We start from the raw sequence: 23749 nt of genomic DNA on the forward strand, positions 1-23749 counted from the left end.
TATGTAAAGGTTTTGGAACATCCATTCTTTCCTTGTGTTTGCAATACTTGAAAGTTCTTTAAGATTTTATTTATTTATTCATGATGGACACAGAGAGAGAGAGAGAGAGAGGCAGAGACATAGGCAGAAGGAGAAGTAGGCTCCATGCAGGAAGCCCGATGCGGGACTCAATTCCAGGACCTGAGGATCACACCCTGAGCCAAAGGCAGACACTCAAGTGCTGAGCCACCCAGGCATCCCAATACCTGAAAGTTCTTAACAAATCTTTCTCATCTCCTAATATGTCTATCTTAACTATTTTTTTAAAGATTTTATTTATTTATTTATTCATGGGAGGGTGGGGGGAGAAGGAGAGACACAGACAGAGGAGAAGCAGGCTCCATGCAGGGAGCCCGATGTAGGACTTGATCCCCGGATTCCAGGATTACACCCTAGGTCGAAGGCAGGGGCTATACCGCCGAGCCAACCAGGGATCCCCTCTATCTTAACTCTTATCGACCTTTCAAAATCTAGATCAAGGTTCACCTTGTCTTTGAAACTTTCCCAAATTCTTCTGCTGTGTAGAAAATATTAAGTCCAACTCAACGATTCCACAACATTCCATTACACTAACCCCATCATAATTGTAGTTAACTTATCTGACTATATCCCCAAGCTAAACAAAAGATACTCTATGGCAGGGATTAATTCTTATATTTTCACCTTGTTGATGATAAAAAAATAACTATGAAACAAGTGGATGAAAGAATCAATAAACGTGTGCTTTAGTTTTCACTAGTTATATGTTCAACATGAAGAATAAACTAATACGTTCTAAGCCAAACACTATTCTCACAGTAAATCCTTTTCTGCAGTTTGTGAAATGAAAACTCTTATAAATGTTATATCTAAACTTATTTCACCAAATCTGTATGAAGCCTATATTACATATGAGGCCTGTGCTAGGGTTTTTACTTATACTACTTGATGATACAACAGAACCATTAACTAAAAACCAAACCAAAACTAAAACAATGACAAAAGTAACCTGGGAAGAATATTCTACAGTACCTAAGTTTTCCTATTTACATTATAATACAAAATAGATCATATTTAGGTATTTTTGTATGTCTCATTTAAGTATTTACTCAGACTTCACAGACTGCAATTCTAACATAAAAAAAAAAAAATCTTGGCTCAAATAACATTAGGCTATTTGTTACAGTCTAGCCAAATTACAGAAGAACCAGAGGGTCAAAAAAGAGCTTAAGCTTCAGATTTATGGTCACAGAGTTTTTCCACCCACATACATGCTTTCATTATTAAAACATGGACACAAATCGTTATCAAATGGACCCAAAGGGACAGTACATCAAATTGGGAAATGGTGTGCACAGGAGTTGATGAGTAGCAGACTAAATTCAGACTGTAAAAACAAGGATAAATAGGCAAAAGACCAAGCAAACTTCCCATAATGCTGAATTCCACTATTCATTCTATAGACACACAAAGAATAAAGAAAATCTGAATAGCGAAGAGCATAGTCATCAGAATCCAAATAAAAATGAAAAAGAGCTAAATGACATGTCACTTTAGGCAAATTGTTAATTTGCTACAAAGATAAAATCAAACCCAACTTTACTATTAATTTCATTATGAATAAATGCATAAAGTGATTTCAGCTGACATGTTAAATGCCTATGCAAGTGACCAAGTAAGAGCCTTTAAAGTCAAAGATAATATGGAACTTATTCATGTTCTTCACATTAAGGAGGGCAAAGGAGAAAAAATAAAATGATCTCAAATGATATTTGGACATCAGTTTATAATTTTACAAATGACTGAGGAAAAAATATAGCAGCAATTACTTAATAACACAGTTATTAAAAACCAGTGGGCAAAATCGTGTTTGAAACATTCTCACTAAATTCAGGAAGAAGACAAGAATGCCCCATCACTTCTATGGGAGAAGTCCAGCTAATCTAATGAGGCAGGAAAGAGATCTAAGTATAATTTAAAAAAATTATTCCTATTTCAAAAAAAATCAAATTGGAAGGAAATATTGAGAGATGTTGAGAGTGATGCATGAGAATATTTTAACTACAAAATTATGTAGTAACAGCTGACCAATAATCCTTGAAAATTGAACTGTGGTAGATCTACATGGCAAAATACATTTAAAAGGTAATTTTAGGTACCATACGGGAAAATTTTCATTAAAATAAAATAAATTAAATCAGATTATAAATTAGAAACTGCAGCTTTACTGCATATTTACATAATTATATATGCATTTACACATATACATAAAAAGAGAGATAAAACTATAATAGTTACTATATTTTCCTATTTTATCTAATATTATTAATGGGGACATGACTCCTATAAAAAAGGAAAGAAACAAAAATTATTTTTTAGAGAAACACATGCAAACGGAAGTTAGCAAAGACTTTGGTTACCCCCAAAATTAAAGGTATCTGCACAGTTTCAAGATAAAAATTCAGAAATGATGTTTTAACCACACTTGGCTGGCAATAAAAATTGGATATTAACTGTATTAGCTTAAAGAAAGTAGGAAATTTATTAGAAACGTATAGAAATATCTCTTCAAATCCAAGAGCAGAGAGAAATACTGAGGCCCAAGAGGGCTAGAACCAGGGGAAACCTGGGTGGCATAGTTGGTTCATTGTCTGACTCTTGGTTTAGCTCGGGTCAGGTCATGATGTCAAAGCCTAGAGTTGAGTCAGAGTCCATGCTCAGCAGGGAACCTGTTTGAGATTCTCTCTCACTCCCCCTCTGCTCCTCCTACTCATGTTCTCTCTCTCTCTAAAATAATAAAGTTTTTGTTGTTTTGTTTTGTTTTGTTTTGTTTTATAAAGGGGAGGAACTGGAACCGGGAACATTCAAGCTGCAGAAACCAGTGGCTACTCCTCCAACCTTCCATCTGTGTCCTTCTAGGGCCATGTTGTATCTTGTCTCGGTTTTTATCAACACATCTTCATTCTCTCCTTACATTGATAGAATTCCTCTGGTTTTCTGTGCACAGTCTTAACTTTATATTCCCCACCTACTGGTCCCCCCACCCCAAAAAACCTACTTTCTTGGAGCATTTTTATGCCCTACTTCAAATTCTCGAGAGAAAGAATATAAATGATCCATCTCAACCTCTGAATTGCCCCTCTCAATCCAAACAGAAAGGGGCAGCCTCTCTAGGTGGGCAAAGGACTCAGGATGGGTACGATTCTCTGAGAAAATGACTGGTAATGGACTCAGACTATAGAAGAAATGAGCTACAAAGAAAAGAGAGAATTGAATGCTATGCTTGGACTTATCCAGTAGAAAAACTGTTTTGAAACAGTTTATCAGAGTAAACTGTTCTTCCAGAAAAGCAGCAAATGCCAGGGAACAGCGTAGATTTTTGGGAGAATTCAACTGTAAAAAATTTCCTCAGAAAGCAGAAAAATCTTATTTATGAATCAAAGCTGTCAGGAAAGAAATGATGTCTTCTTACAAGGTATATTAATAGCATCTATGAAGAAAAAATTTATCAGGAGCTTAGACAATATAAAGGGCACAGATAACCTAACCACTACATTGCAAGTATTTTGGCTTCAGGAAAAACCTAACTTTTCAAAAGGCCAGATATACTTCAAATCAAATGTACTGACACATGGAAATTCAAATGAGGTCGAGGTTGAGGGGAGATTTTAAGTTCGTGAACCTACTGTGTATTTTATTTGTTATAGTTATCTTAAATTTATCAAAAAACACATTTAATTGGGATATTTATTAGCGTTCCAAATAAATGACACTTTGTTTTGCTTTTCTTTTTTTTGTCTGTTTTGTTTTGTATTTTGGCTTGTATAAATGACCACATCAATTACTATTCTAGAGCAAGACTCTGTATTTCATATATTTAAAAACAACAAGCCTGAAATTAAACCCCAAACGATTTAATGTTGAATAAATTAGAAGACCTATTATACATATCCTTAAATCATCTATCAGTGACTCTAGTAATGTACACATTTGTAATTACTCAAAAATGTTGACTTTTAAAACTACTTTGAGAGTAATATAGTCTGGTGGATTAACCTATTCTTATAATTTAATTACATGCTTGCACTTTCCACAGTGACAGTGTTCCCTAACTACGCACTAGATACATAAATAAATCTAGTTCATTGCCTAAGGTATTTAAAGAAAGATTTTTCCAAGCATTGATGATCATGGAGCTGATTGCTAAAGCGAGGGTTCTTTTTACCTGAAGAAACAACTAGAATAGTCATAAGGAGATTTTCTTTTTGTTTTGTGATATGGGATGGCATACAAAAAAAAGAAAAAAACAGAATGTGATGATGCAGGGGAACACTGTGTATCCCAGATTAAGAGAAACTCAATTTAGTTTTGGAAGACCAAGTTTGGTATGGAGGTTTGGCATATACATGTATAAACTTAAGTTTGGGCCATATAATTTGAGAGAGGGACTAGATGTACCTAGGACAAAAGAAATGAATTCTGTTGAGTCATATCTGTAGTTTAATCAGGAGTGTGAAGTTGAGTACTGACTATGGATTAGAGAAAGCTAAGAATACAGGAACTAGATAAATGAAGAGGACAGAAGCAGGTATGTTGCAAATAGAAGATGATCTTTCACTGCCTCAGTGCCTTGGTCTCTGCAATGGTTGGTAGACATATCTGTTAAGGCATATGAGGTGAGAGATGCAAGCCAGTGAAAATATATTACATAAAAGTGGCTCAGGAAAGTCAATTCCCTGGACTAAATGGGGGTCAAGGGGGTGGGGGATAAGGGTGATGACTTGGGACTAGTAGATGTTTAGAGAGTGTCCAAATGACAATCTCCAAATATTCACTCCTCCTGGTCCTGCATCTGCTCCATGTGGCCATCTGCTTGGTCATCCCCAGACCTAGTCCCCATGATGGCTGCCCTTTCTGCCTCAGGTCTTTGCAATGAACTTCGACGATAAGGATGTATCAGAGGGCCCTGCACCTACCAGATCTCCAGACAAGATAGCACAGGGTAGTACTACCTGGTGGTTAAGAATTTAGACGCTGGCTCAGACTGCCAGGATGTGGATCCCAGTACCTTGACTTACCAGCAGCATAACTTCGGTCAAATTACTTGTATTCTCCGTGTCTCAGTTTCCTCATCTGTACTTGGGGATAATTCTAACCTATTGGGGGAGATTTTGCTCTTGCAAGGATTTAATGAATTCATCTGGGGAAAAGGGCTTAGAGTGGTACCTGACAAGCAACAATTACTCATCATCATTATCATGATTAGTAAAAGAAATTGCTAGCGTGTTGCTGGAATATGTCAAATAGATAAGCCAGACAATAAAACCAGCATTTTGTTCAAAGCTGTGAATGAAAACAAATAATCCTGTTTGTGGAGGCTGAGAACATAGGTCAGGGGATTTAGGAAAACTAAGACTTTATAACCAATGATGATACAGCCCCACCAGAGGCAGGAAGGAGGTGATAAATGCCCTGGACAGAAAAACAGGAAAATAACTGCTTGACCTTTGCTGTTATAAGGATGACGTTGGAAGATTGGTTAAAGGACAGTGTGGACCTGATGTGGAGAGGGAATGCAAATTCACAATTCAGATGCCTGGAGAGTCCCTTCTGAACTCACTGCATGCAGTTCTCCACAGAGATGCTGTGGAGCCTGCCCCCTTGACCAGATTTGGGGGCGTAGGTGGGGTTGCAGGTAGCGATTCACACCTGCCTGAGATTCTACTCAACACTTTATATTGTTCCCTTAGGAAAATGGTCTGAGAGGTGAATTTGCTAAAATTATTATACTTTCAAAAGTCAGGCACCTCCTAAACAGTCCTTTGAGAAGATGTCATAAGCATCCTTTCGTTAGAGTTTGAAATCAGATAAGCACAACAGTATCCTTGATATACTAAAATTTAAAATGCTAAATATATGAAGATATGTCTTTTCCAGAACTCCAAGGTTATAATAAACATCACTTTTTTTATCCTGGAGCATATATAAAATCAAATAAGATGTGACCTTTGTCCTCATCAAGCAGAAGGGAGACAAACATCCCATCCCCTCCAGAACAAGTGCTATGATGGATTTACTACACTGTTTCCCTATAATTTCCTTATTTAATCAGGTATGTCCCTATAGTGTTCCTCCGCATTTGGGCAACATGTCAGATCGATGAATATGGATTACTCTCCAATCCCTGCAAAGTTGTCTATTGCTAGGACTGCAACAATCTCTGTCTATAAATCCTGATAGTAGGTCTTATGCCTTGAAACTGTAGGAGAAAAAGGAAATTTTGAAAGAGTAAAAGTAATAAAAAATAAAGAAAAAGCAGGTGCCTGGGTGGCTCAGTCAGTTAAGCATCTGCCTTCAGCTCAGGTCAGGAGCCTGCATTTCCCTTTCCTCCCGGCTCATGCTCTCTCTATGTCTGTCTGTCTGTCTCTCTCTCAAATAAATAAATAAAACATTTAAAAGAAAGGAAAGAAAGAAAAGGAAAGGAAAGGAAAGGGAAGGGAAGGGAAGGGAAGGGAAGGGAGGTAAGGGAAGGTCCAGGTCGAAGCCCCAACAAAACAACCCCAGACACTCCAGCCGAACATAAACAAAGAAAATACCAAATAACAACAGAAAAAGAAAAATAAATAAAGAAACCAATGAGCCATTGGTGCTTCCTGGATTTGTGGGCTACCAGATGTGGTCAGAGGGCAAGCTTTGGTGCCTGGAGACCACTCTGCCCACTTGCAGAGGAGGTGACAGTGACAGAGAATCGATGCCTTCCACAGAGCAGCTCTGAACAGTGACAGGTGAGAGTAGGTCTGTAAATGCCATAGATCCTCCTCAGTTGTGGTTACTGTACGGCTGGAACTCCATGCTGCCCCCTACCCCACACCCCTGGGGGAGTTTAGCTCTAGTTACCTTTCTTATTGTTGGTTCCTATCTCATGTTCCTAAAGTTTAGTAGGATCACCTCCCAAACAAGCAACTTGCTCTTGAACCCTCATCTTAGGTTCTTCTGCTTCTGGTGCCCCCAAAACTGTGACATTGGCCATGCCTCTGGCTTGCTTCTTCTCCATTAAGTAGGCACAGAGGCAACTGAAAGCTTCTGCCCAAGTAAATTTCCAACCAGTGTGTAAGATGCTAGTCTCGTCTCTTCTTTACTGAGTTGCTGGAAAGGAAAGTATTCCATGAGGGGCAGAGAGATCTGCTTTCAGTGAACCCTGCTCTCCCCAGGATCCCAATGCCTGTTCTGCTTCTCCGTCTCTGTTTACCTCTCACTCCTCAATCCTTTAGTGATAGAGACTAGAGCTGGGTGCTAGGCATGGGGGTGAGGGCCAGTTGATTTTGTAGGCTCTCTTCTGCACTGTGAACTCTGAGTGAATATAGCGTTCTCAGTTATTGATGGCTCTCTTAAAAATGTGGAATGCTCAGTGTTCTTTTGTTTTGTTGAAGATTTTATTTATTTATTTGAGAGTGAGAAAGAGAGAGAGAAAGAGAGAGCATGAGTGGGGGAGAGGGGCAGAGAGAGTAGACTCTCTGCTGAGTAGGGAGCCAGATATGGGGCTCAGTCCCAAGACCCCAATTCCAGGATCCCAAGATCATGACCCAAGCTGAAGTCAGATGTTTAACTGACTGAGCCACCCAGGTGTTCCTCGATGTTTAAGCCATGGGTCCTGGTGCCAAATCTGAGACAAGAGAGTCCCACATAACTTCTGCTGCAGGTGAGTATTTACAATACAGATTTTGAGGCCACCTGGGTGGCTCAGTGGTTGAGCATCTGCCTTCAGCTCAGGTCGTGATCCCAGGGCCTGGGAGTGAGTTCCACACCAGGCTCCCCACAGGGAGCCTGCTTCTCCCTCTGCCTGTGTCTCTGCGTGTCTCTCATGAATAAATAAAATCTTTAAAATAAAATAAAATGCAGATTTTTACTACTGACTAGATTAAAAAAAGCCTAAATTTTGGTATCTTTATTGCTAGAAAATTCCAACAAAATAACTGCCTGAAATCATTACTTTTGAAGCAACATTTAAAAGCCAAGCATGCATATTTTGAAGGAAATCGTGACTAAAAAGAGAGCAATCTTGGCTAGAAAGATGTGAAAAATGTGAAAAACATAAACAAAAATTGCTTAACTTCTTTCAAAGTGAATTTCAGATTCATCTGGAAAGGTAAAGCCTATAAAATAGGATTAAAATGACAAGGCTTGCAGATATGACTCAACTGGTGTAGGTCAAAATATGTGAGCCAAGCTGAAAGAAATGCCAGGATCAAAATACACCATCAAACAACACATCTGAATGTGCCTGAACATTCTCATCAACAACAGCAGGCAAACAGACTGTCTTTTACTGCACAGGACCAAAAAAAAAAAAACACACAATAAAAAAAAAATGAAGCTTGAGAGTTAGAGAATTAATTGAGGAAAATGGGTCCTTTGAGGCAACCATTTCATTTACATGTGATAACATTACAGGGTTAGAGCCCTTCTTCCCTGAGAATGTTCTTTGATGAGAATTACCAGCCTGAGTGAGAGACACTGACAGGGCAGTGGGTGAGCATCCCTCTCGGTGTGTGACAAGACAGAGGAGGGCCACATTCTCCAGACCTCTCAGCAAGGTGATGGAGTCTGTTTCGCCCACCATCTGTGGCCTCACCACCCTGCTCTGCAGCACATCATGGCCAGCTGTCTAGTGACAGTGTCCCCTCCTCAGTGAATAACTAGCTTGCCAAGCCATGGGAAAAAAAAGAAAAGCCACTATCTTCTGTGTGCAGAGTTGTACATGAATCTGGATTCTCAAGATCCAGTGTGGCACTAGGAGAGTGAGTAACAGGTCTGGAGGGCCAGTGCTTTCAACTCAGTAGATTCACCTAAGAGACTCAATGCTACAGCATTTGGCATCTGATGAAGAAAAGACTAGAATTGTATCATTTCAATTTCTTGATAATAAAAGTGCCATTTTATTTCTTTTTTTTTTTCTAGTTTCTGTGTGGAGTATCAGCCATCACTTACCCCCCAGCCCCGCTACGTCACCATTTCTCACTCTTCTCCTGGGGAAGAAGGTTTTCCCCAGCCACTCCTTTTCTCCTTCTCTTTAGCCTTTGGCTGCCAGGAAAGAGCTCTCTCAGTTTTACAAAGGCGAGCTCCCATGGGCCTAGAACTGTCTGTTCCTGGAGAGGCAAGTCCATTTAATTTAAGATTCAATATCAGAAAGCTATACACCTAAGCCACAATCTCCATGAGCAGGAGACAAGGGCATGTTTGATTCTCCACCTGTCTTTGTACGTTGTTTTATAATCCAATTGATCTAGAACTCGGGAGAGGTGAAGAAAGGTATAATTTACTGAGCCCTCCCATACCATAGCCAGATTGTTTCTAAATTTTGCCTACTCCAAGTAATGCTGGGATGAATGTCCTTTTACAGGAATCTTTGAGTATGTCTTAAGTTAATCGTTTGTAAGAAATTCCTTGGATTGGTGGTAATTACTTTGTTTAAGATTTTCTTACTTTGAAGTCTGTAAACATATTGACAATTTATCATATTGCTCTCGAAATATGCTCTGAAGTTTTAAATATATAGATGTATCATGAATGTTCTACATTGAGAAGATATTGAAGACACAAGCAAGAAGGATAAAGACTTGGTGGAAGGTCTTCTTTGGCTGAGGGAAGAGACCCTCACTCTAATACGCACAAGGAAAGTATGGGTGCACATGAGTTTAGAGGTGGAGCTGATGGAAACTTGAAAAAGTTCATATCTGAGAAAATTTAAGTGTATATATCTTAACCACATACATACATTTTAAATATCACCTTTGAAATTGTTTTAAAAATTAAATCTAAGAAATAGTGAAAGGGATTATAAGGGAAAGGAAGGGAATTGAGTGGGAAAAATTTGAGAGGGAGACAAACCACGAGAGACTCCTAACTCTAGGAAACAAACAAAGGGTTGCAGAAGGGGAGGTGAGCGGGGGGGATGGGGTAGCTGGGTGATGGGCACTGAGGAGGGGACTTGATGGGATGAGCACTGCATGTTATACTGTATGTTGGTAAATTGAATTTAAATTTAAAAAAATGTAAAAACAAAACAAAAAAACCAAAAAACCTACATTTTTGCATTAGCAGCCAATATATCCTAACCAGTGTTGTGGGATGGGCAATACACAATGAAGGCTATTCGTAGTGGTTCCCCAGGAATGAAGAAAATAGTGCATCGAACACATGTATCTATCTACCTACCTATCTATAATATATTTTATATATTCTAGTAGCAACTTACAACTGGAAAAATATCCAACTTGGACCTTCCTTATTCAGCGACTGAGTAAATTCACCAAGTTAACTAGCTTTACTTAGTAAATGGTTCAATCATGGAATAGGTCCTGCAAAGAACTTTCTTCAACATGTTTCTCTCTACTAATATTGCAGAAAGTTATTTTTTTCCCTTAATTTTGCATTACATCTATTCACATCTAGAAACAAAGTAGCTAGCACTATTACGACATACATAGTAATGAGACTCTATCCTCAAGTGGGTAGCTTTCACATTTCCTGCACCTCTGAAAGAAATATATGCTCTGATTTGAAAAAAAAAATCTTTATTGCTTAACTATTTCTACAAATAAACAGCAACTGCTTGATGACCTCATGAGGACAGATGGCAAAGACGATGCGTACTTTAAAAATTGTCTTATGAAGATTGATAAGAAAACACACCTTAATGTGTTGCAGATTTCACCTTCTGACCACTATCATTCATTTCAAGTGAAGCACTGTGACAACACCCAAAGCACATCATCAGCTCTCCCAGAGTTTTCCCCATCCACAATTGGCCTCCAAACCAGAGCAGGTTACCGTATGTAAGCAGAGTCTATGCCAGAAATCCATTCTTCATATGGTCTGGGGAGCTTTAGAGAACAGTCTCAAAAATCAGGGAAAGGCAGACACAATACAGAACAGGAAATTCCTTGTAATGTAGATGTCTCTTGACCTGACAGCTTACTCTAGAAAAGCCAAGGAAGCTACCATGTTTTTCTGAGAAATGTTAACCTGGGTTCATTAAATAAATGATAAAACACTGATTTTATTTTGTAGGATGCATTTTTCCCATCACGTTCGGTATACTATTTGATTTGGAAGTGGATGCCACATTATTTAGAAGCTTCTGGTTTCTGGGAAACTAACACAAGACGGTTTTGTTGCCAAAATGTAAATGGATTGCTCTGGAACTTTGATAGTTTTTACTACAAGAAGTGTAATCTAGCACAAGGATGAAAATGTTTCAGTCAGGCAAGGCCTGACTCTTCTAGCTTGAGCTGAGTCAGGCCAGTGCCATTTGCAGAAGAAATGAAGTGGGATTTCTACAATTTCCCTGGTTAGACTCATGCTCTTCCAGGCACACCGGTATGGCAAAGGCTGCTTAACCTCTTCAAGGATGGGCATGAGCCCAAGCTGTCCCGAAAGAGATCTACACAGAAGTAATTTTTTCTTTTTCTTTTCTGTGGGAAGTGCTTTAATTCTTTAATATTTTATCTAATGTTTTATTTCAATTTGCCAGCATATAGTATAACACTCAGTGCTCATCCCATCAAACGTACATAAAAATATTATGTGGATTGCCACAGAGTCTCCTTAATAATGGTACTATCTTTGCCCTGTGCTCCTCCCCGGGGTCTGGCATAAGGCCCTGATAGTAGGAGCTCCAACAGCTATCTTAAACCACTGAGGTGACCTATAGATGGTGGAGCAGAAAGAAGAGACTCTGGATCCCTGAAAACATCACAGACCTATGATATTAGAATTTTCTTACAATTTTCAAAACAATTTGAGACAGAAATAAATGTTTATTGTGTTCAAGCCAGTGGCACTTTAGATTTTTCAATTACATCCAGCTAAACCTACTTTTAGCTAATTCACTGGTTTATAAGGAAGCTCAGAAGGTAAACTAGAAAGGATTACACCATTTCAGGGTCCACCCATGATTGGTGTGTTAGACCATGGAGTAGCAGTCAAGGACCAGGAAAGGAAATCCCATGAGCCAAGTGTGGACTCTGATGAACTGAGACAAATCCCACCCAGAATTGCTACATATTCCAATTAGTCAAGAGTAAGACAAAAAGATTTTTTTTTGAATGCTATCTTCCGATTTTAAAATATCTGTTAGAATTAGAAAATATATTGTATGGAAGGGGTGAGGGAGGAAAAAAGGAAATATATATATACACACACACACATATATCCAAATGAATGCATCCATTGAATGAAAAGGCCTAAAAGCCACTATTTAGGTCTTCTGGGCTTGAGTGTTTGGCTTTATGTCTTTTTTAAAAAAAGATTTATTTATTCATGAGAGAGAGAGAGAGAGAGAGAGAGGCAGAGACACAGGAGGAGGGAGAAGCAGGCTCCATGCTGGGAGCCTGATGTGGGACTTGATCCCGGGCCTCCAGGATTGCGCCCTGGGCCAAAGGCAGGCGCTAGACCACTGAGCCACCCAGGGATCCCCAGGCTTTATGGCTTACGTAACACTTTTGCAATTCTAGAAATGGAATCCACCACTTCTCCCTAGATTTTGATATAACCCAAGACATGGAGGTAACATAGTAAAATGTGGGTGAGGATAGGAAATGGCAGGGAGGGGAGGAAAAAGATGACAAGTCGGAGGACTGGATTGACTGTGACATTTACTTAGTTTTGTGATGAGCATTTAGTTATCCAACTTCTTCTAGAATCTGATGCTGCTCCTGTAAAACTTGACTCTGCACAACGGATTCTGTAAAATCCTAACATGAAAGCACTTGGTGCATTATAAACCACTTTACAAATTAAAGGTATATTTGATCAAGAATGAATATATTTAATAATTCCATGGCCACTATGAAGAGAGAGCCTCTCTGAGCACATTTGTGCCAGGAGGACCTGGTAGGGGGCAGGGGATGGGAGAGCCTTTCCTATCCTTTGACCATGGAAGTGAACTAGAACAGAACAGTCCAACCTCTCTCTGTGTCTAGGCATTCAGGTCTTAGACCAAGAGTTCTCATGCTACATTTCAACCAAACATAACGTACCACTGGCAGCCAATAATGATAACAGAAGCAATAGGTGTACATTTTTTAAATAAACCTGTAATAATATAATACAATGCCCTATGTTCTGGGAAAAACAAAACTAACACATGCAAGTGGTAGATTCAGAAGACATTTGGATTCAATATTTGAGATTTGCTCTCTCTGCTTCAAATATGGAATTCTGGTACCATTTTTGCCTGGGAAATATACATCAGGTCTGGATCTACTTTATGCACCTAGGACTCATTCAATTCACACTTCTAAAGTTTGGATGGGATTACAAAACAAGTTCCAAGCGCAAAAGGAGAACTGCTTAAAAGTTTAAGAAACACCAAAGAGGAAACATTTCCAGAGCTACATTTAGGAATAGAGCTTTTCAGCACTGGAAAAAAAAAAAAAAAAAAAAAAACTTAGCTTCTGCATCCATGAGCAACTCTTGACATCTAAATCACGTTCTGAGTTTGGGACAGCTGAATCCACTGCAGACTGTATGACTCCCCTCAACCTTTCCCTCTAGGAAAGGAAAACTCAAACCTTCCCTATTCCTTCAGCATTTGGGCCATCAGGAAGACTGCTGCAAAATGCACAAAGGCTATTATTGGTCTATTGTTTGGAAACAAAATGGCCCTAATTTCCTTTATCAGGCTTTTAGTCTAGTGTCATCTCACACATCTCCAGATTTTATTAGAAAACTTACAAGCAGATTCTTTCTTCCCAAAAGGCTGAGGGAGTAGATCTGTCTCCTGGTAAAAGTGTGAACGTATACCAATGCAGACATATAGCAATGATGCTCTTTCCCTAAAGCTGCTGCCCATCTATTCCCAGTCTTCTGGCCATCTAGAGCTCGAATTTTTTGGTGAGACAGCACATTCCCCGGGAGAGGATCATATTTCTGGAACTCTGGAACAATGGAGGAAGCAGAGATTTTTTTCAAAGGAAGTTTCGTGCTGTTTGTTTAATAGATATTTAACAAAAGTTAAGTAGGAACAAGGGGCTCTGATTTTCTTACACCTTGAAATGCTGAAGAGGTGGGGAGTCTTGCGTTCACATTGGGGCCAATCCAAATACATAGTTTAGGAAAGGCAATTTATAAACACCCAGTGGGGAGAAAAACTAAGAAGAAAGGTAAGGGAAGAGTCATTCCTTGGAAAGGATAATCTGAAGAGCTCTCTGTTTATTTTGTAAAAGGTTTTCCTGTAACTAAGTTCAAGGCGCTAAATCTTCCTTCCATTCTACTGACTGTGTTTCTGGAAGGATCTGTGCTAACCACAGATTCACTGCTTTAGTCCTTGCACGCTGTGATAAGTGCTCGGGGATGATGTCTAAAAGGAAAAGATCTACGATGCAGTTGACCATTGAAATAAAATGTGGTAAGTGTGCACACATATATACCTCCCATCAAGCTGTACAATTCTGATGCCAAATTAAAAAAAAATGAAGCCCACTGTTATCCTCTTTGTTTAGTCAATCACATATGCTGAAAGCTAACAGCAAATTGCACGCTTGGTAAAGAAAATTCTACATCTTGAGATTTCTACGTAAGAAGAATAAGGGGTCTGGATGTGAGGGGTAGCTATGAACTTGCAAGCACGCATGTAGGTCTACATTAATGTGTTTATGTATTTGTCTGCCTGTGTTTGTGTCCATGTATAGTTGTGTGGACGTTCAGTTTCAAGCGGAAAAGGCTTGAAAAACTAATTTTTCTGGGGAAAGTAATTAACCTCAAAAACGTTCCTGTGATGTTCAGTTTCCCAGCTCACAGTCTGTTCTAATAATACCGTTCTGCACACACGTGGGAATCTGACAAACTGTCTCATTTCCATGATGAAACGTATCAAGTTTCATATCCAAACCCAAACGACACAGCTTACCATTTTCAAACTAATTCCGCATTGAAATAGGCTTGCCTGATCCCCACGCAGACATCCATAGTCAAACCTCCACTCATGTCATTTTTAAACATCACTCCTCTTCTATCCATTTTCTCCCAATACCATATTTTAATTATACCTAAGAATGCTCATCAGAGGTCTGGAAAAGGTACAGTAAAGATATGTTAAGTTTCCAGGTTAGCCAGGGACTGAGTCCAGCTGCACCTTCACATACCCCGATCCAAATGAGAAAAGAAAAATAAAATCAAGCGGAAGTTCAGCAAACACCAACTTTTGAGAAGTCTCGGCCTGCTAGATTACAAATGGATCCAGACCGAAGAACAGCACTGGGAAACCTTGTTGGCAATTTCACTTTCCAAGACAGGATGTAGTACTTGGAAGGAAAAAGCTGAAGACAGAGCAGGTCTTGAGGCGAGCCATGTGTACTCGATTCATTACCCATTTAACTGTTTTGGATCAACGTACTCAGAGGCCCCACGCAAACCTGGCCAATCCAAACAGAGGAGCTGGTATATGACAAGTTTTTCCCTGATGCAGCAGGGCTCTTCTCAGATGGAGTGGGTGGTGACATCAGGAATGAGGCCAGCCCTAAGATCTCCTGAGTCCTTGGTGTGGGACCAACAGAGAAACTGGATCTGCAGAACTGAACCCTGCCTGGTGAAACTACTTCAATTAAAGGGGAACATCTTTAAGGAGTTACTTCATCTCCTAAATGCAAAGGTTTTGCAAACTTCATAGAGAACGAAAAAAGCACAAAGGAAATGAAAAATCAACTGATAAAATGAGAGATATTATCACCATGAACAAATTTAGAAAGTGAGTGAAACACCAAGAGAAACTACTTGCCTCATCCTTAAAAGTGGGAGGGTTAATACCACTAAGATGCAAAGAGCATTTGCAAATCAATAAGAAAAAGAATCACCTTCGAACAAAAAATAGATAATCCCAAACATTTTAATGAATATTCAAAAAAGAAGAGTTATATATGGCCAATAATTATGAAAAAAACGTTCGGCCTCACTAATAAGGAAATGCAATTCAAAATAGGATTCTATTTTTCACATATAAAGTGGGGTGGTGGCGGGGGACAGATTGTTTAAATGATACTAGCCTATGTTGGCTGCATCCTAGGTACTAATCCAGGCCCTACAAGAAGTGCAATTTGGTACCAATCTTCTGCAGGGCAACCTGGCACATGTACCAAAAGCCATAAGAAATGGGCATGCTCTTTGATTCAATAATAGCTGCCACTTTAGAAATTTGCATTGAGGAAATTATTAAACATATGAGCAAAAATTTAGTCAAACAGTGCTGTTTAAAACAGCCTAAATATATAATAATAGATATTTACATGATAAAAATAAATTTATATTCTATAGTGGAATACTATGTGACTTTGAAAATGGATAAAGCAAGAGTCTATTTCTTATTATGGAAAGAAAACTGAAAATACGGTGGAATAGAAAGTCAAGTGACAAAAGAGAATGTACAATATAATCCTTTTTTGGGCAAACACTTTCCGCAAGCACAAAACATACCTTTCCTCTAAACAACTGCAAAAAGTCAAGAAAGGTGTGTATCACAATACTACAGTGTACTTATAGGAATTTTGTCTGATTATTTTATTTTCTAAAACAACCACTTATTATTGGCAAAAATAAAATGTATTCCAATATTTTCTGTATTGAAATCAAAATCCTGGTTGCTTTCACTTGAAATATGTGAAAATTAATTAAAAATTAATAGTAGGTAATAAATACATAAGAATTGATTTCAAAGGGATATGAAAAAGGGAGAATTTGCATTGCCAGATATTTACATATATTGTCAAGTCATAATAATTAAATCACTTTTGCAAAGCTTAAAAATAATAGGTAAGACAAATTAATAGGCAGCCAGAAGATCAAATACCCATAAGCATTTAGTGTATGATAAAAGTGGCATTCAACTAAATTGGAAAGGATGGATAGCTTTCAAGCGAATGATACTAGGACAACTTGTCAACTATTTACTAAAAAGTAAAATTAGATATTGCCACACCACATGCTAAAATAAGTTCCAGGTGGATTAAACTGTTAAATGGGAAGCCATTTCTCCAATTTGGGAAATGAAAAGTCCATTCTAAGAAGATAAGCAAATTTAGGATCTTAAGGACAATGTTTAGAAGATTTGAATAAAGTTTACATCATCCATCTAACGACACTGCAATAAACAAAAGTAAAAGGCAGTGACCTGGAAAAACATTTGCAACACATACAAAAAGGAGTTACCGGTCTTACTATATAAAGAGCTTTCACAAATCATTAAGAAAAGAAAAAAAAAAAAACTAACACGTACTAGCAGTGCAAAATAGGCAAAAATGATGACCAGGTAGTTATTAAAGGGAAAATACAAATGCCCAATAAATGTACTGGAAAATGTTCATCCACAATAAAACTAAAAATGTGAATTTGCTGAAATGATACCTGTAGATAACTATGACACTGGCAGATATTTAGAATAACTGTTCAATAACAGTAAGGCAGCCTTACTGCTGTGATACTCTACTGGTGGGAATGTAAATTTAATAACCCTCCAAGGGAGACTTGGGCAATATGTTTCAAGAAGTTTACAAATGTTCATAGTCTCTAAATCAGGAAGCTCTATAGAATTTCTTCCTAAGGAAGTAGTCAAAAGGGCGCACAAGTATGCGTGGTTTGCCGTAACTTAGTTAATAAAGACCCTAAATGTCCAATAATAGGTGACAGGTGAAATAAATTGCAGTGTACGGATTCAGTGGAATAGTATGCACCTGCTGTAGATCTCGAACACCTATATTAGATATAATAATATACTTGCGTAGATCATTTTTGATACAACAAATGAAAACCGCAGGCTACAAACCAGCGCGCTACCGCTTTGTGAAACCTATGCCCAAACGTGCCACGGTGGTTCTTTTAGGGGGAGGGCTGGGGTTACAGGGTTTTCCCTTCCTTTCTTCCTTTCTCTTTCATTCATTCTACCAACACCGGCTTGCCGGTGCGGTGCGTGTCAGACAGCTCTGCGTGTTCCAAATGTTCTTCGACATTGGAGTATGCATGACTTGGTAATCAGAAGAGAAAAAAAAAAAAGTGATATTGTGCAAAAGTCCATCCTCTAAAAACCGACCTCCTCTTCCAGATGCTATAACCCAAAATCCTATGGAGGTCCCAGACTCAGAAGAGGAAAGGCGTGCAGGGAGAGGCGCACCGGAGGCGCAAAGCCAGGAGGAAGGACCCGAGGAGCGAGGAGCTGGCCGTGCGGCTGCTCTGACCTGACCTTCCGAGGCGCTGCGTAAAACGCACTCACCTGTCCCAGCCCCGGGCGCGGTGTGCCTCCGGCAGCGGGGCGCGAACCGCACCCCCGGGACCCCTTCGGAAGAGGGGAAGGGGCCTGCCCTCCGCTGGGCCCCCTCCCCGGCCCCCCAACCACGGGAAGGAGAGGGCGGCTCTGCGTCCGCGCGCCCCGGGACTGGCCGGGGGCGCCCGGGCGGGAGGCGGGAGGCGGGGGGCGGGGGGCGGGGGGGGTCCCCTTACCGCCGCTTGCTGGAAGGCGCCCTTGGTGTAGGTGCCGCCTCCGCGGTAGGCGATGGCCGGGATCTCGCGGCGGAGCAGCGCGCACTTGTGCTGGTGCGCGCGGCGGTGGGAGATGTAGTCGACGCGCGGCACCACGTTGTTCTTGGACGAGAAGGTCACGATGGCCACGCGCGTGGCCGTGGGCACCACGGGGAAGTCGGACAGCAGCTTGCGGACGAACCGGAGCTCGCTGAGGAAGTTGGCCTGGCCCACGCTGGACGACTCGTCCACCAGGAAGACGAGCTCCAGGCGCCCGCTGAGCTCCCGCAGCCGCCGCACGCGCCGCCGGAACGCCTGGCCCAGCCGCTCCACTCGGCGGCCCGCCGCGTCCTCGGCCGGTGCGGGCTGCACCGACAGGCGCCCCGGCGCCCCGGGCGCGGCCTCGGGGAACAGGCGGAAGCTGAAGTTGCGCGACGGGGACAGCTGCTGAAAGGTGGCCCAGCCCGAAACGAGCGCCAGACCCCAGCAACAAAAGGCCAGGCGCGGCCACATCGCGCTGGGGCCGGAGCGGCGGGCCCGGGAGCCCGCGGGGCGCGAGGGGCGCGCGGGGGGCGCGGGGGGCGCGCGGGGCGGCCGGAGCCTGGGCGCTGGGGTCCCGGCCCCGGGGACGCGGGCGGCGGGCGGCGGCTCGGGGGCTCGCGGGCTCGCGGGGCTCCCCGGCGGGGCTCTCCTCCGCCCTCTCTGCCCGAAGCCTATAAAATGTTGGAAGGAAAGGGGGCAGTCAGGAAAGATCTCCCGCGTGGAGATCCCTCCCTCGCCCTCTTCCTCCTCTCCGTCTGTCCCTCGCGCTCCCCTCTGCTCTCTCCTTCCTCTATCTCTGCCTCTATCTCTCTCCTCCCCCTCTCCCTCTCCCTCTCCCTCTCCGCCCGGGATCAAGCCAAAGCCTCGGAGATTCCATGACACCAGAACCCCGCGTCTGTCAGCCTGTCAACATTCCCGCAGCAAGCGCACCAGCGCCGAAGCCCTGATTGATCCCATATGTCTGGCAGGAGCTGCAGAGGAATTCGCTGGAGATGGATCCAGATACCGAGAGTGCCACAGTAATTGGAAACACTTTGTAGAGGAAAACACACACAGGCTGGCCAGCCAGGGGAAAGCATCCTTTGAAAGCCGCTTGCTCACCTTTTTGGGTCTCCTTTTCGGTGCCCCACAACCCTCTCCACATGCATGTTTATTTGCCTTTCCAGGTGGGGATTTCTGATGCGTGCTGTGTGGTGAGTGTGTAGACTCTGGAGGGCCCCCTCAGGCCACACCATGCGGGGATTGCAGCTACCCCTCCCGCAGCAGCGCACGGGGATTTGTCCTGCTGCTTCACCCCTGCGTTCAATTCTTTTGTTCGTTTGCTCCTTCATTCATTCAACAAATAGCTTTGAGCACCTATTATGTGCCAGGACACCAGGAGTATAATGAGGAGCAGAAATCCGCATGGATCTTGTCCCCAGGGAACTTACAGGGTAACAAGTGAGATGGTCTATTAGCCGGATACTCCACCGAGGGTATGTAGAATTCTAGCCCTCAATACCAAGCCCTGTAAAGGGGATCTTAGATAGCCAGACTTGACCTTGAGGAGGTCAGGGAAACCTCTAAGGACATCTGTGCTGGAATCTGAAGAATGAATAGAGGTCCTCTTTCCCCAGTCCCCTCTCATGTCTGTTTCAACAGGCAAGACCCAGAGAGGTCTACTTCCTTGACTTTGAGTGGTACCTGGCACACAGCTGCTGTGAAACATAAGTTGCCACCTGGGTGTGGTTTTTCCAAAGCAAGACCCCAAAAGTAAGGGCACACTTTGCATTAGAGGCCGGGCCCTTGGTTAAAACATTAACCATTAAAACACTCTAGCTAGCAGTCAGGGGTCTTGTGTAGAAAGGCCCCCGCAGTTACATAAACCACCTAAACCAAGTTATCTCCCATCCTTGGAATCAGTTTCTGCATCTGTTTCATGATGGAATTCAGTGATCTTAAAATCTCCTCTATCTCTAGTATCAGAAGATCTAATGCCATCTAAATTTAATGGAATTCCTTCACTGAGAGATATCACCGTGTATTGGTTGAAATGTGAGGGTTCTGGAGTCAGTTTGGGATGAAATCTCATTCACTAGTTGTATGACCTTGACATCAGTTAGCATATCTGGAAAATGGAGTAATTATAATAATAACAGTCTGGTAGGGTGATTGTGAGGACTTAATCATAAAAACCTAAAGTTCTTAGGACAGTGCTTAGAATATGGTGAGTCCTCTATAAATGCTGATTCTATTATCACCACCTTTAATCATGAATGTTCTTCAAATTCTTATTTTCCCAACAGTATTTATTGGCCATCGATCATATGCCAGAATGTTCGATACTAGGTTTTAAAGTTGAATAAGACTCAGATCCAGTCCTCCAGAAGTTCAAAGGATATCAGAAGACAATATAATTGGCAAACACTGACAAAGCAGTAAGACGACTGCAGGAATGGAGAATGGGGAACAGGAAGGAGAAAGGTCAAAATCCTCCTGGGGAATGAATGAGCAAGACCTCATTTGAGCTGAGACTTTAAAAAAAAAAAAAAAAGTTTTTCCAAATTGTATCTACTCTGTGTTATTTCAAACACATCATTAAGAGCTAACATTTCAGGACTTGGATGTGCCAGGCACCATGGCAACTACTATGTGAGCTAGCTCATGTGCTGTCCACAAAACTCCAGGGAGGTAGACAATTGCTCTAGGACTGTTTGGTTGCAAGCAATAGGCACCCAGCTTCTCCTCGTTTAAACAAAAGGGGATTTTTTGGCTCATAGAGCTAAACTGGGGAAAGGCTAGGGGTGGAGCTGGTCTCAAAAAGGCTTGGAAAGGAAATCAAGAACTACCTAGGTCTTCCATTTTTCTCTCTTCTCTCTTATGCTTCTCTTTGCATGCTACACTTGGTCTCTGTCTTCACACTTAGGATCTGAGAAGGAAAGACTCTTCTCCTTAAGTTTGAAAAGTTATTAAGATAACAACCACCATGGCCTTAAAGAAGGACTCCACTAGAGCAGCCATGAGTTATATGCCCGTCCCTTAGCCCACTCTGTGATTGAAGGGATGGGCCATCATTAATTGTCCTAGCTGGGCTCATATGCCCACTGTGACAGAGACTCCTAGTCACCTACCCACTATATCGGTCTCATATTCTTCAAGTAATAGAGCTCCTGAGTTTTAGCTGGGCATACAGTGTTGATATATAAATATATATATAAATGTATATGGCCTACATATCCCAGCCACCCAGGCAGCTGAATGTGGCCATATGACTAGGTTCTAGGCAATGATAAACATATATATAGTGGTTTTGTGTGGCAGTTTCCAGAAAATCTCTTTAAGAGGTAACTGCTATCTTTTATCTGTTGTCTCTTCCTTCCACCCCATCTTTCTACCTAGAACATGACTATGGTTGCAGAACTCTGGTGGCCATCTTGGACCATCTTGGACCGTGAGAAGAATAATTGTATTCTGAGATCCCTGGGTGGCTCAGTGGTTTAGCGCATGCCTTCAGCCCAGGGCGTGGTCCTGGAGTCCCGGGATTGAGTCCCACGTCGGGCTCCTTGCGGGGAGCCTGCTTCTCTCTCTGCCTCTCTCTCTCTCTCTCTCTCTCTCTCTCTCTCTGGGTCTCTCATGAATAAATAAATAAAATCTTTAAAAAAAAAATAGTTGCATTCTAGCAATGGGTGAGTAACAAGCTGGAAGGGGCCTAACTTCCTGCAGACTTTATGGAGCAGAACCACCATTTTCATCTCAGATTTCCCGTCTACCCACTTTGACGTTGACTCTTCTGTCACATTCAGCTGAACTTGATCCCGACTAATAAACCCAAACCTGTAGCCGGAGGCTATGTTTCATTGCCTTACAAGAGTGCTGTGGCAGAAAAAAAGAACATAATGAATTGCTCATGGGCTCCTACAGTTGTCCCCGAAGGTGACACCCCTCACTTCTGCTCCATTTCATTGGCCATCTCTAATTCCAAAGGGAATGGGGACATACAATCCTACCATGTTCCCAGTAAGCAAAAAGCTAGAAAGATTTGATGAACAGAACAAATAATTACCAGATTGAGTCGCATGACAATGAGAAGACAGTTGAATTCACAATGCGAAGGAGAGGGGGAAATGGGGTGTGGGAAGCAAAGGAATGCTAAAAGCCTGGAAAGCTTAGCCTACTCTAAAATTTAGGAGGTTCTTACAGGAAAGAGTTATAAATCAGTTTCTGCAAGGGCTTTCTGATCTTTAGTTTGGGACAGTGAGTGTACCTGATGCTGCTTTATTTACATATAACCATTATGTGCATTATGGAACAGTGCCTGATTCTAACAGGGGATTTAACTGAGCAGCCATGGAGATTAGGTTATAGTCTTCTTTTCCACCTTTTTCATCCCAGCTCATCTCGGAATCTATGCCTCTTTGCATTGAAAACCACTGGGTTATATCAAAATACAGTTATTAAATTTTTTTTTAAAACTAAATGTGTCATAGGGGTGCCTGGGTGGCTCAGGTTGTGATCTCTGGGTCATGAATTCAGCCCTGTGTGGGGTTCCATACTGGGTGTGGAACCTGCTTAGGATTCTCTCTCTCCCCTTCTCCCTCTGCCCCTCCCCAACCCCTGCTCACACTCACACGCACTCTCAAAAAAAGAAAACAAAAAACAACAAAAACTAAATGTGTCATATAGGAATATGCATACTTCTTCATGATCACATTAAATGACATCACCTATCAACTGTTCCAGAAAATGCCTTATTTTCAAAGCAGTGAAGGCGGCGGGATTTTCAGGTATTTGGCATGGGTCTAGGCACATTTAAAGCTCCCTGGATAATCCTGACAAATGCCCTCAGGGTGAGCACATAAGCCAATGTGGCATCGTGTAGTTGCAATGAACTGAATGAGCCGGACTACGTTCATCGTCCTCACGGTAAGAGAGCGAGGGGCCACAGAGAACATTGTTAAGACTGCAGCTCCAATTTTGGCACTACTCTTCCGAGCTCCCTAGTGCATTTTACTCTCTAGTCTAAAGCAGTGGTTCTTAGTGAGAGTTGGCTTTGCAGGGAACATTGGGCAAAATTTGGAAATATTTAGGGGGAGAGCAGCGTTACTAGTATCTAGCGTACAGGCCAGAAATGCAACTAAACATCCTAGAAGGTACCAGACAGCCCCCACAACAAAGAATCATTCACACCGACATGTCCATAGCACCA

At 41.6% G+C, this 23749-nt stretch overlaps 1 protein-coding gene and 1 long non-coding RNA gene across 4 annotated transcripts in view; one reads left to right on the top strand and one right to left on the bottom strand.

Moving 5' to 3' along the window:
- The window catches only part of SVEP1 (sushi, von Willebrand factor type A, EGF and pentraxin domain containing 1), a 181682-nt gene extending 162647 nt beyond the window's left edge, over nt 1-19035 (bottom strand). For both annotated transcript variants that reach the window (XM_038553086.1, XM_038553085.1), the window contains exon 1: nt 18505-19035. In XM_038553086.1, the coding sequence (XP_038409014.1) occupies nt 18505-19035 (531 nt within the window). The remainder of the gene's footprint in view (nt 1-18504) is intronic.
- Nucleotides 19036-19147: 112 nt separating this feature from the next.
- On the top strand, nt 19148-21113 carry LOC119873976. Of its 2 annotated transcripts, XR_005367150.1 has the most exons (4): nt 19148-19583; nt 19731-19757; nt 19911-20039; nt 20850-21113. It is a non-coding gene; the product is annotated as an uncharacterized LOC119873976 (long non-coding RNA). The 2 variants fall into 2 exon arrangements; XR_005367149.1 differs by having other exon boundaries at nt 19148-20039.
- The last annotated feature ends 2636 nt before the right edge of the window (nt 21114-23749 follow it).

The sequence above is a fragment of the Canis lupus genome, chromosome 11 (genome assembly GCF_011100685.1).
Source record: "Canis lupus familiaris isolate Mischka breed German Shepherd chromosome 11, alternate assembly UU_Cfam_GSD_1.0, whole genome shotgun sequence".
Taxonomy (NCBI): domain Eukaryota; kingdom Metazoa; phylum Chordata; class Mammalia; order Carnivora; family Canidae; genus Canis; species Canis lupus.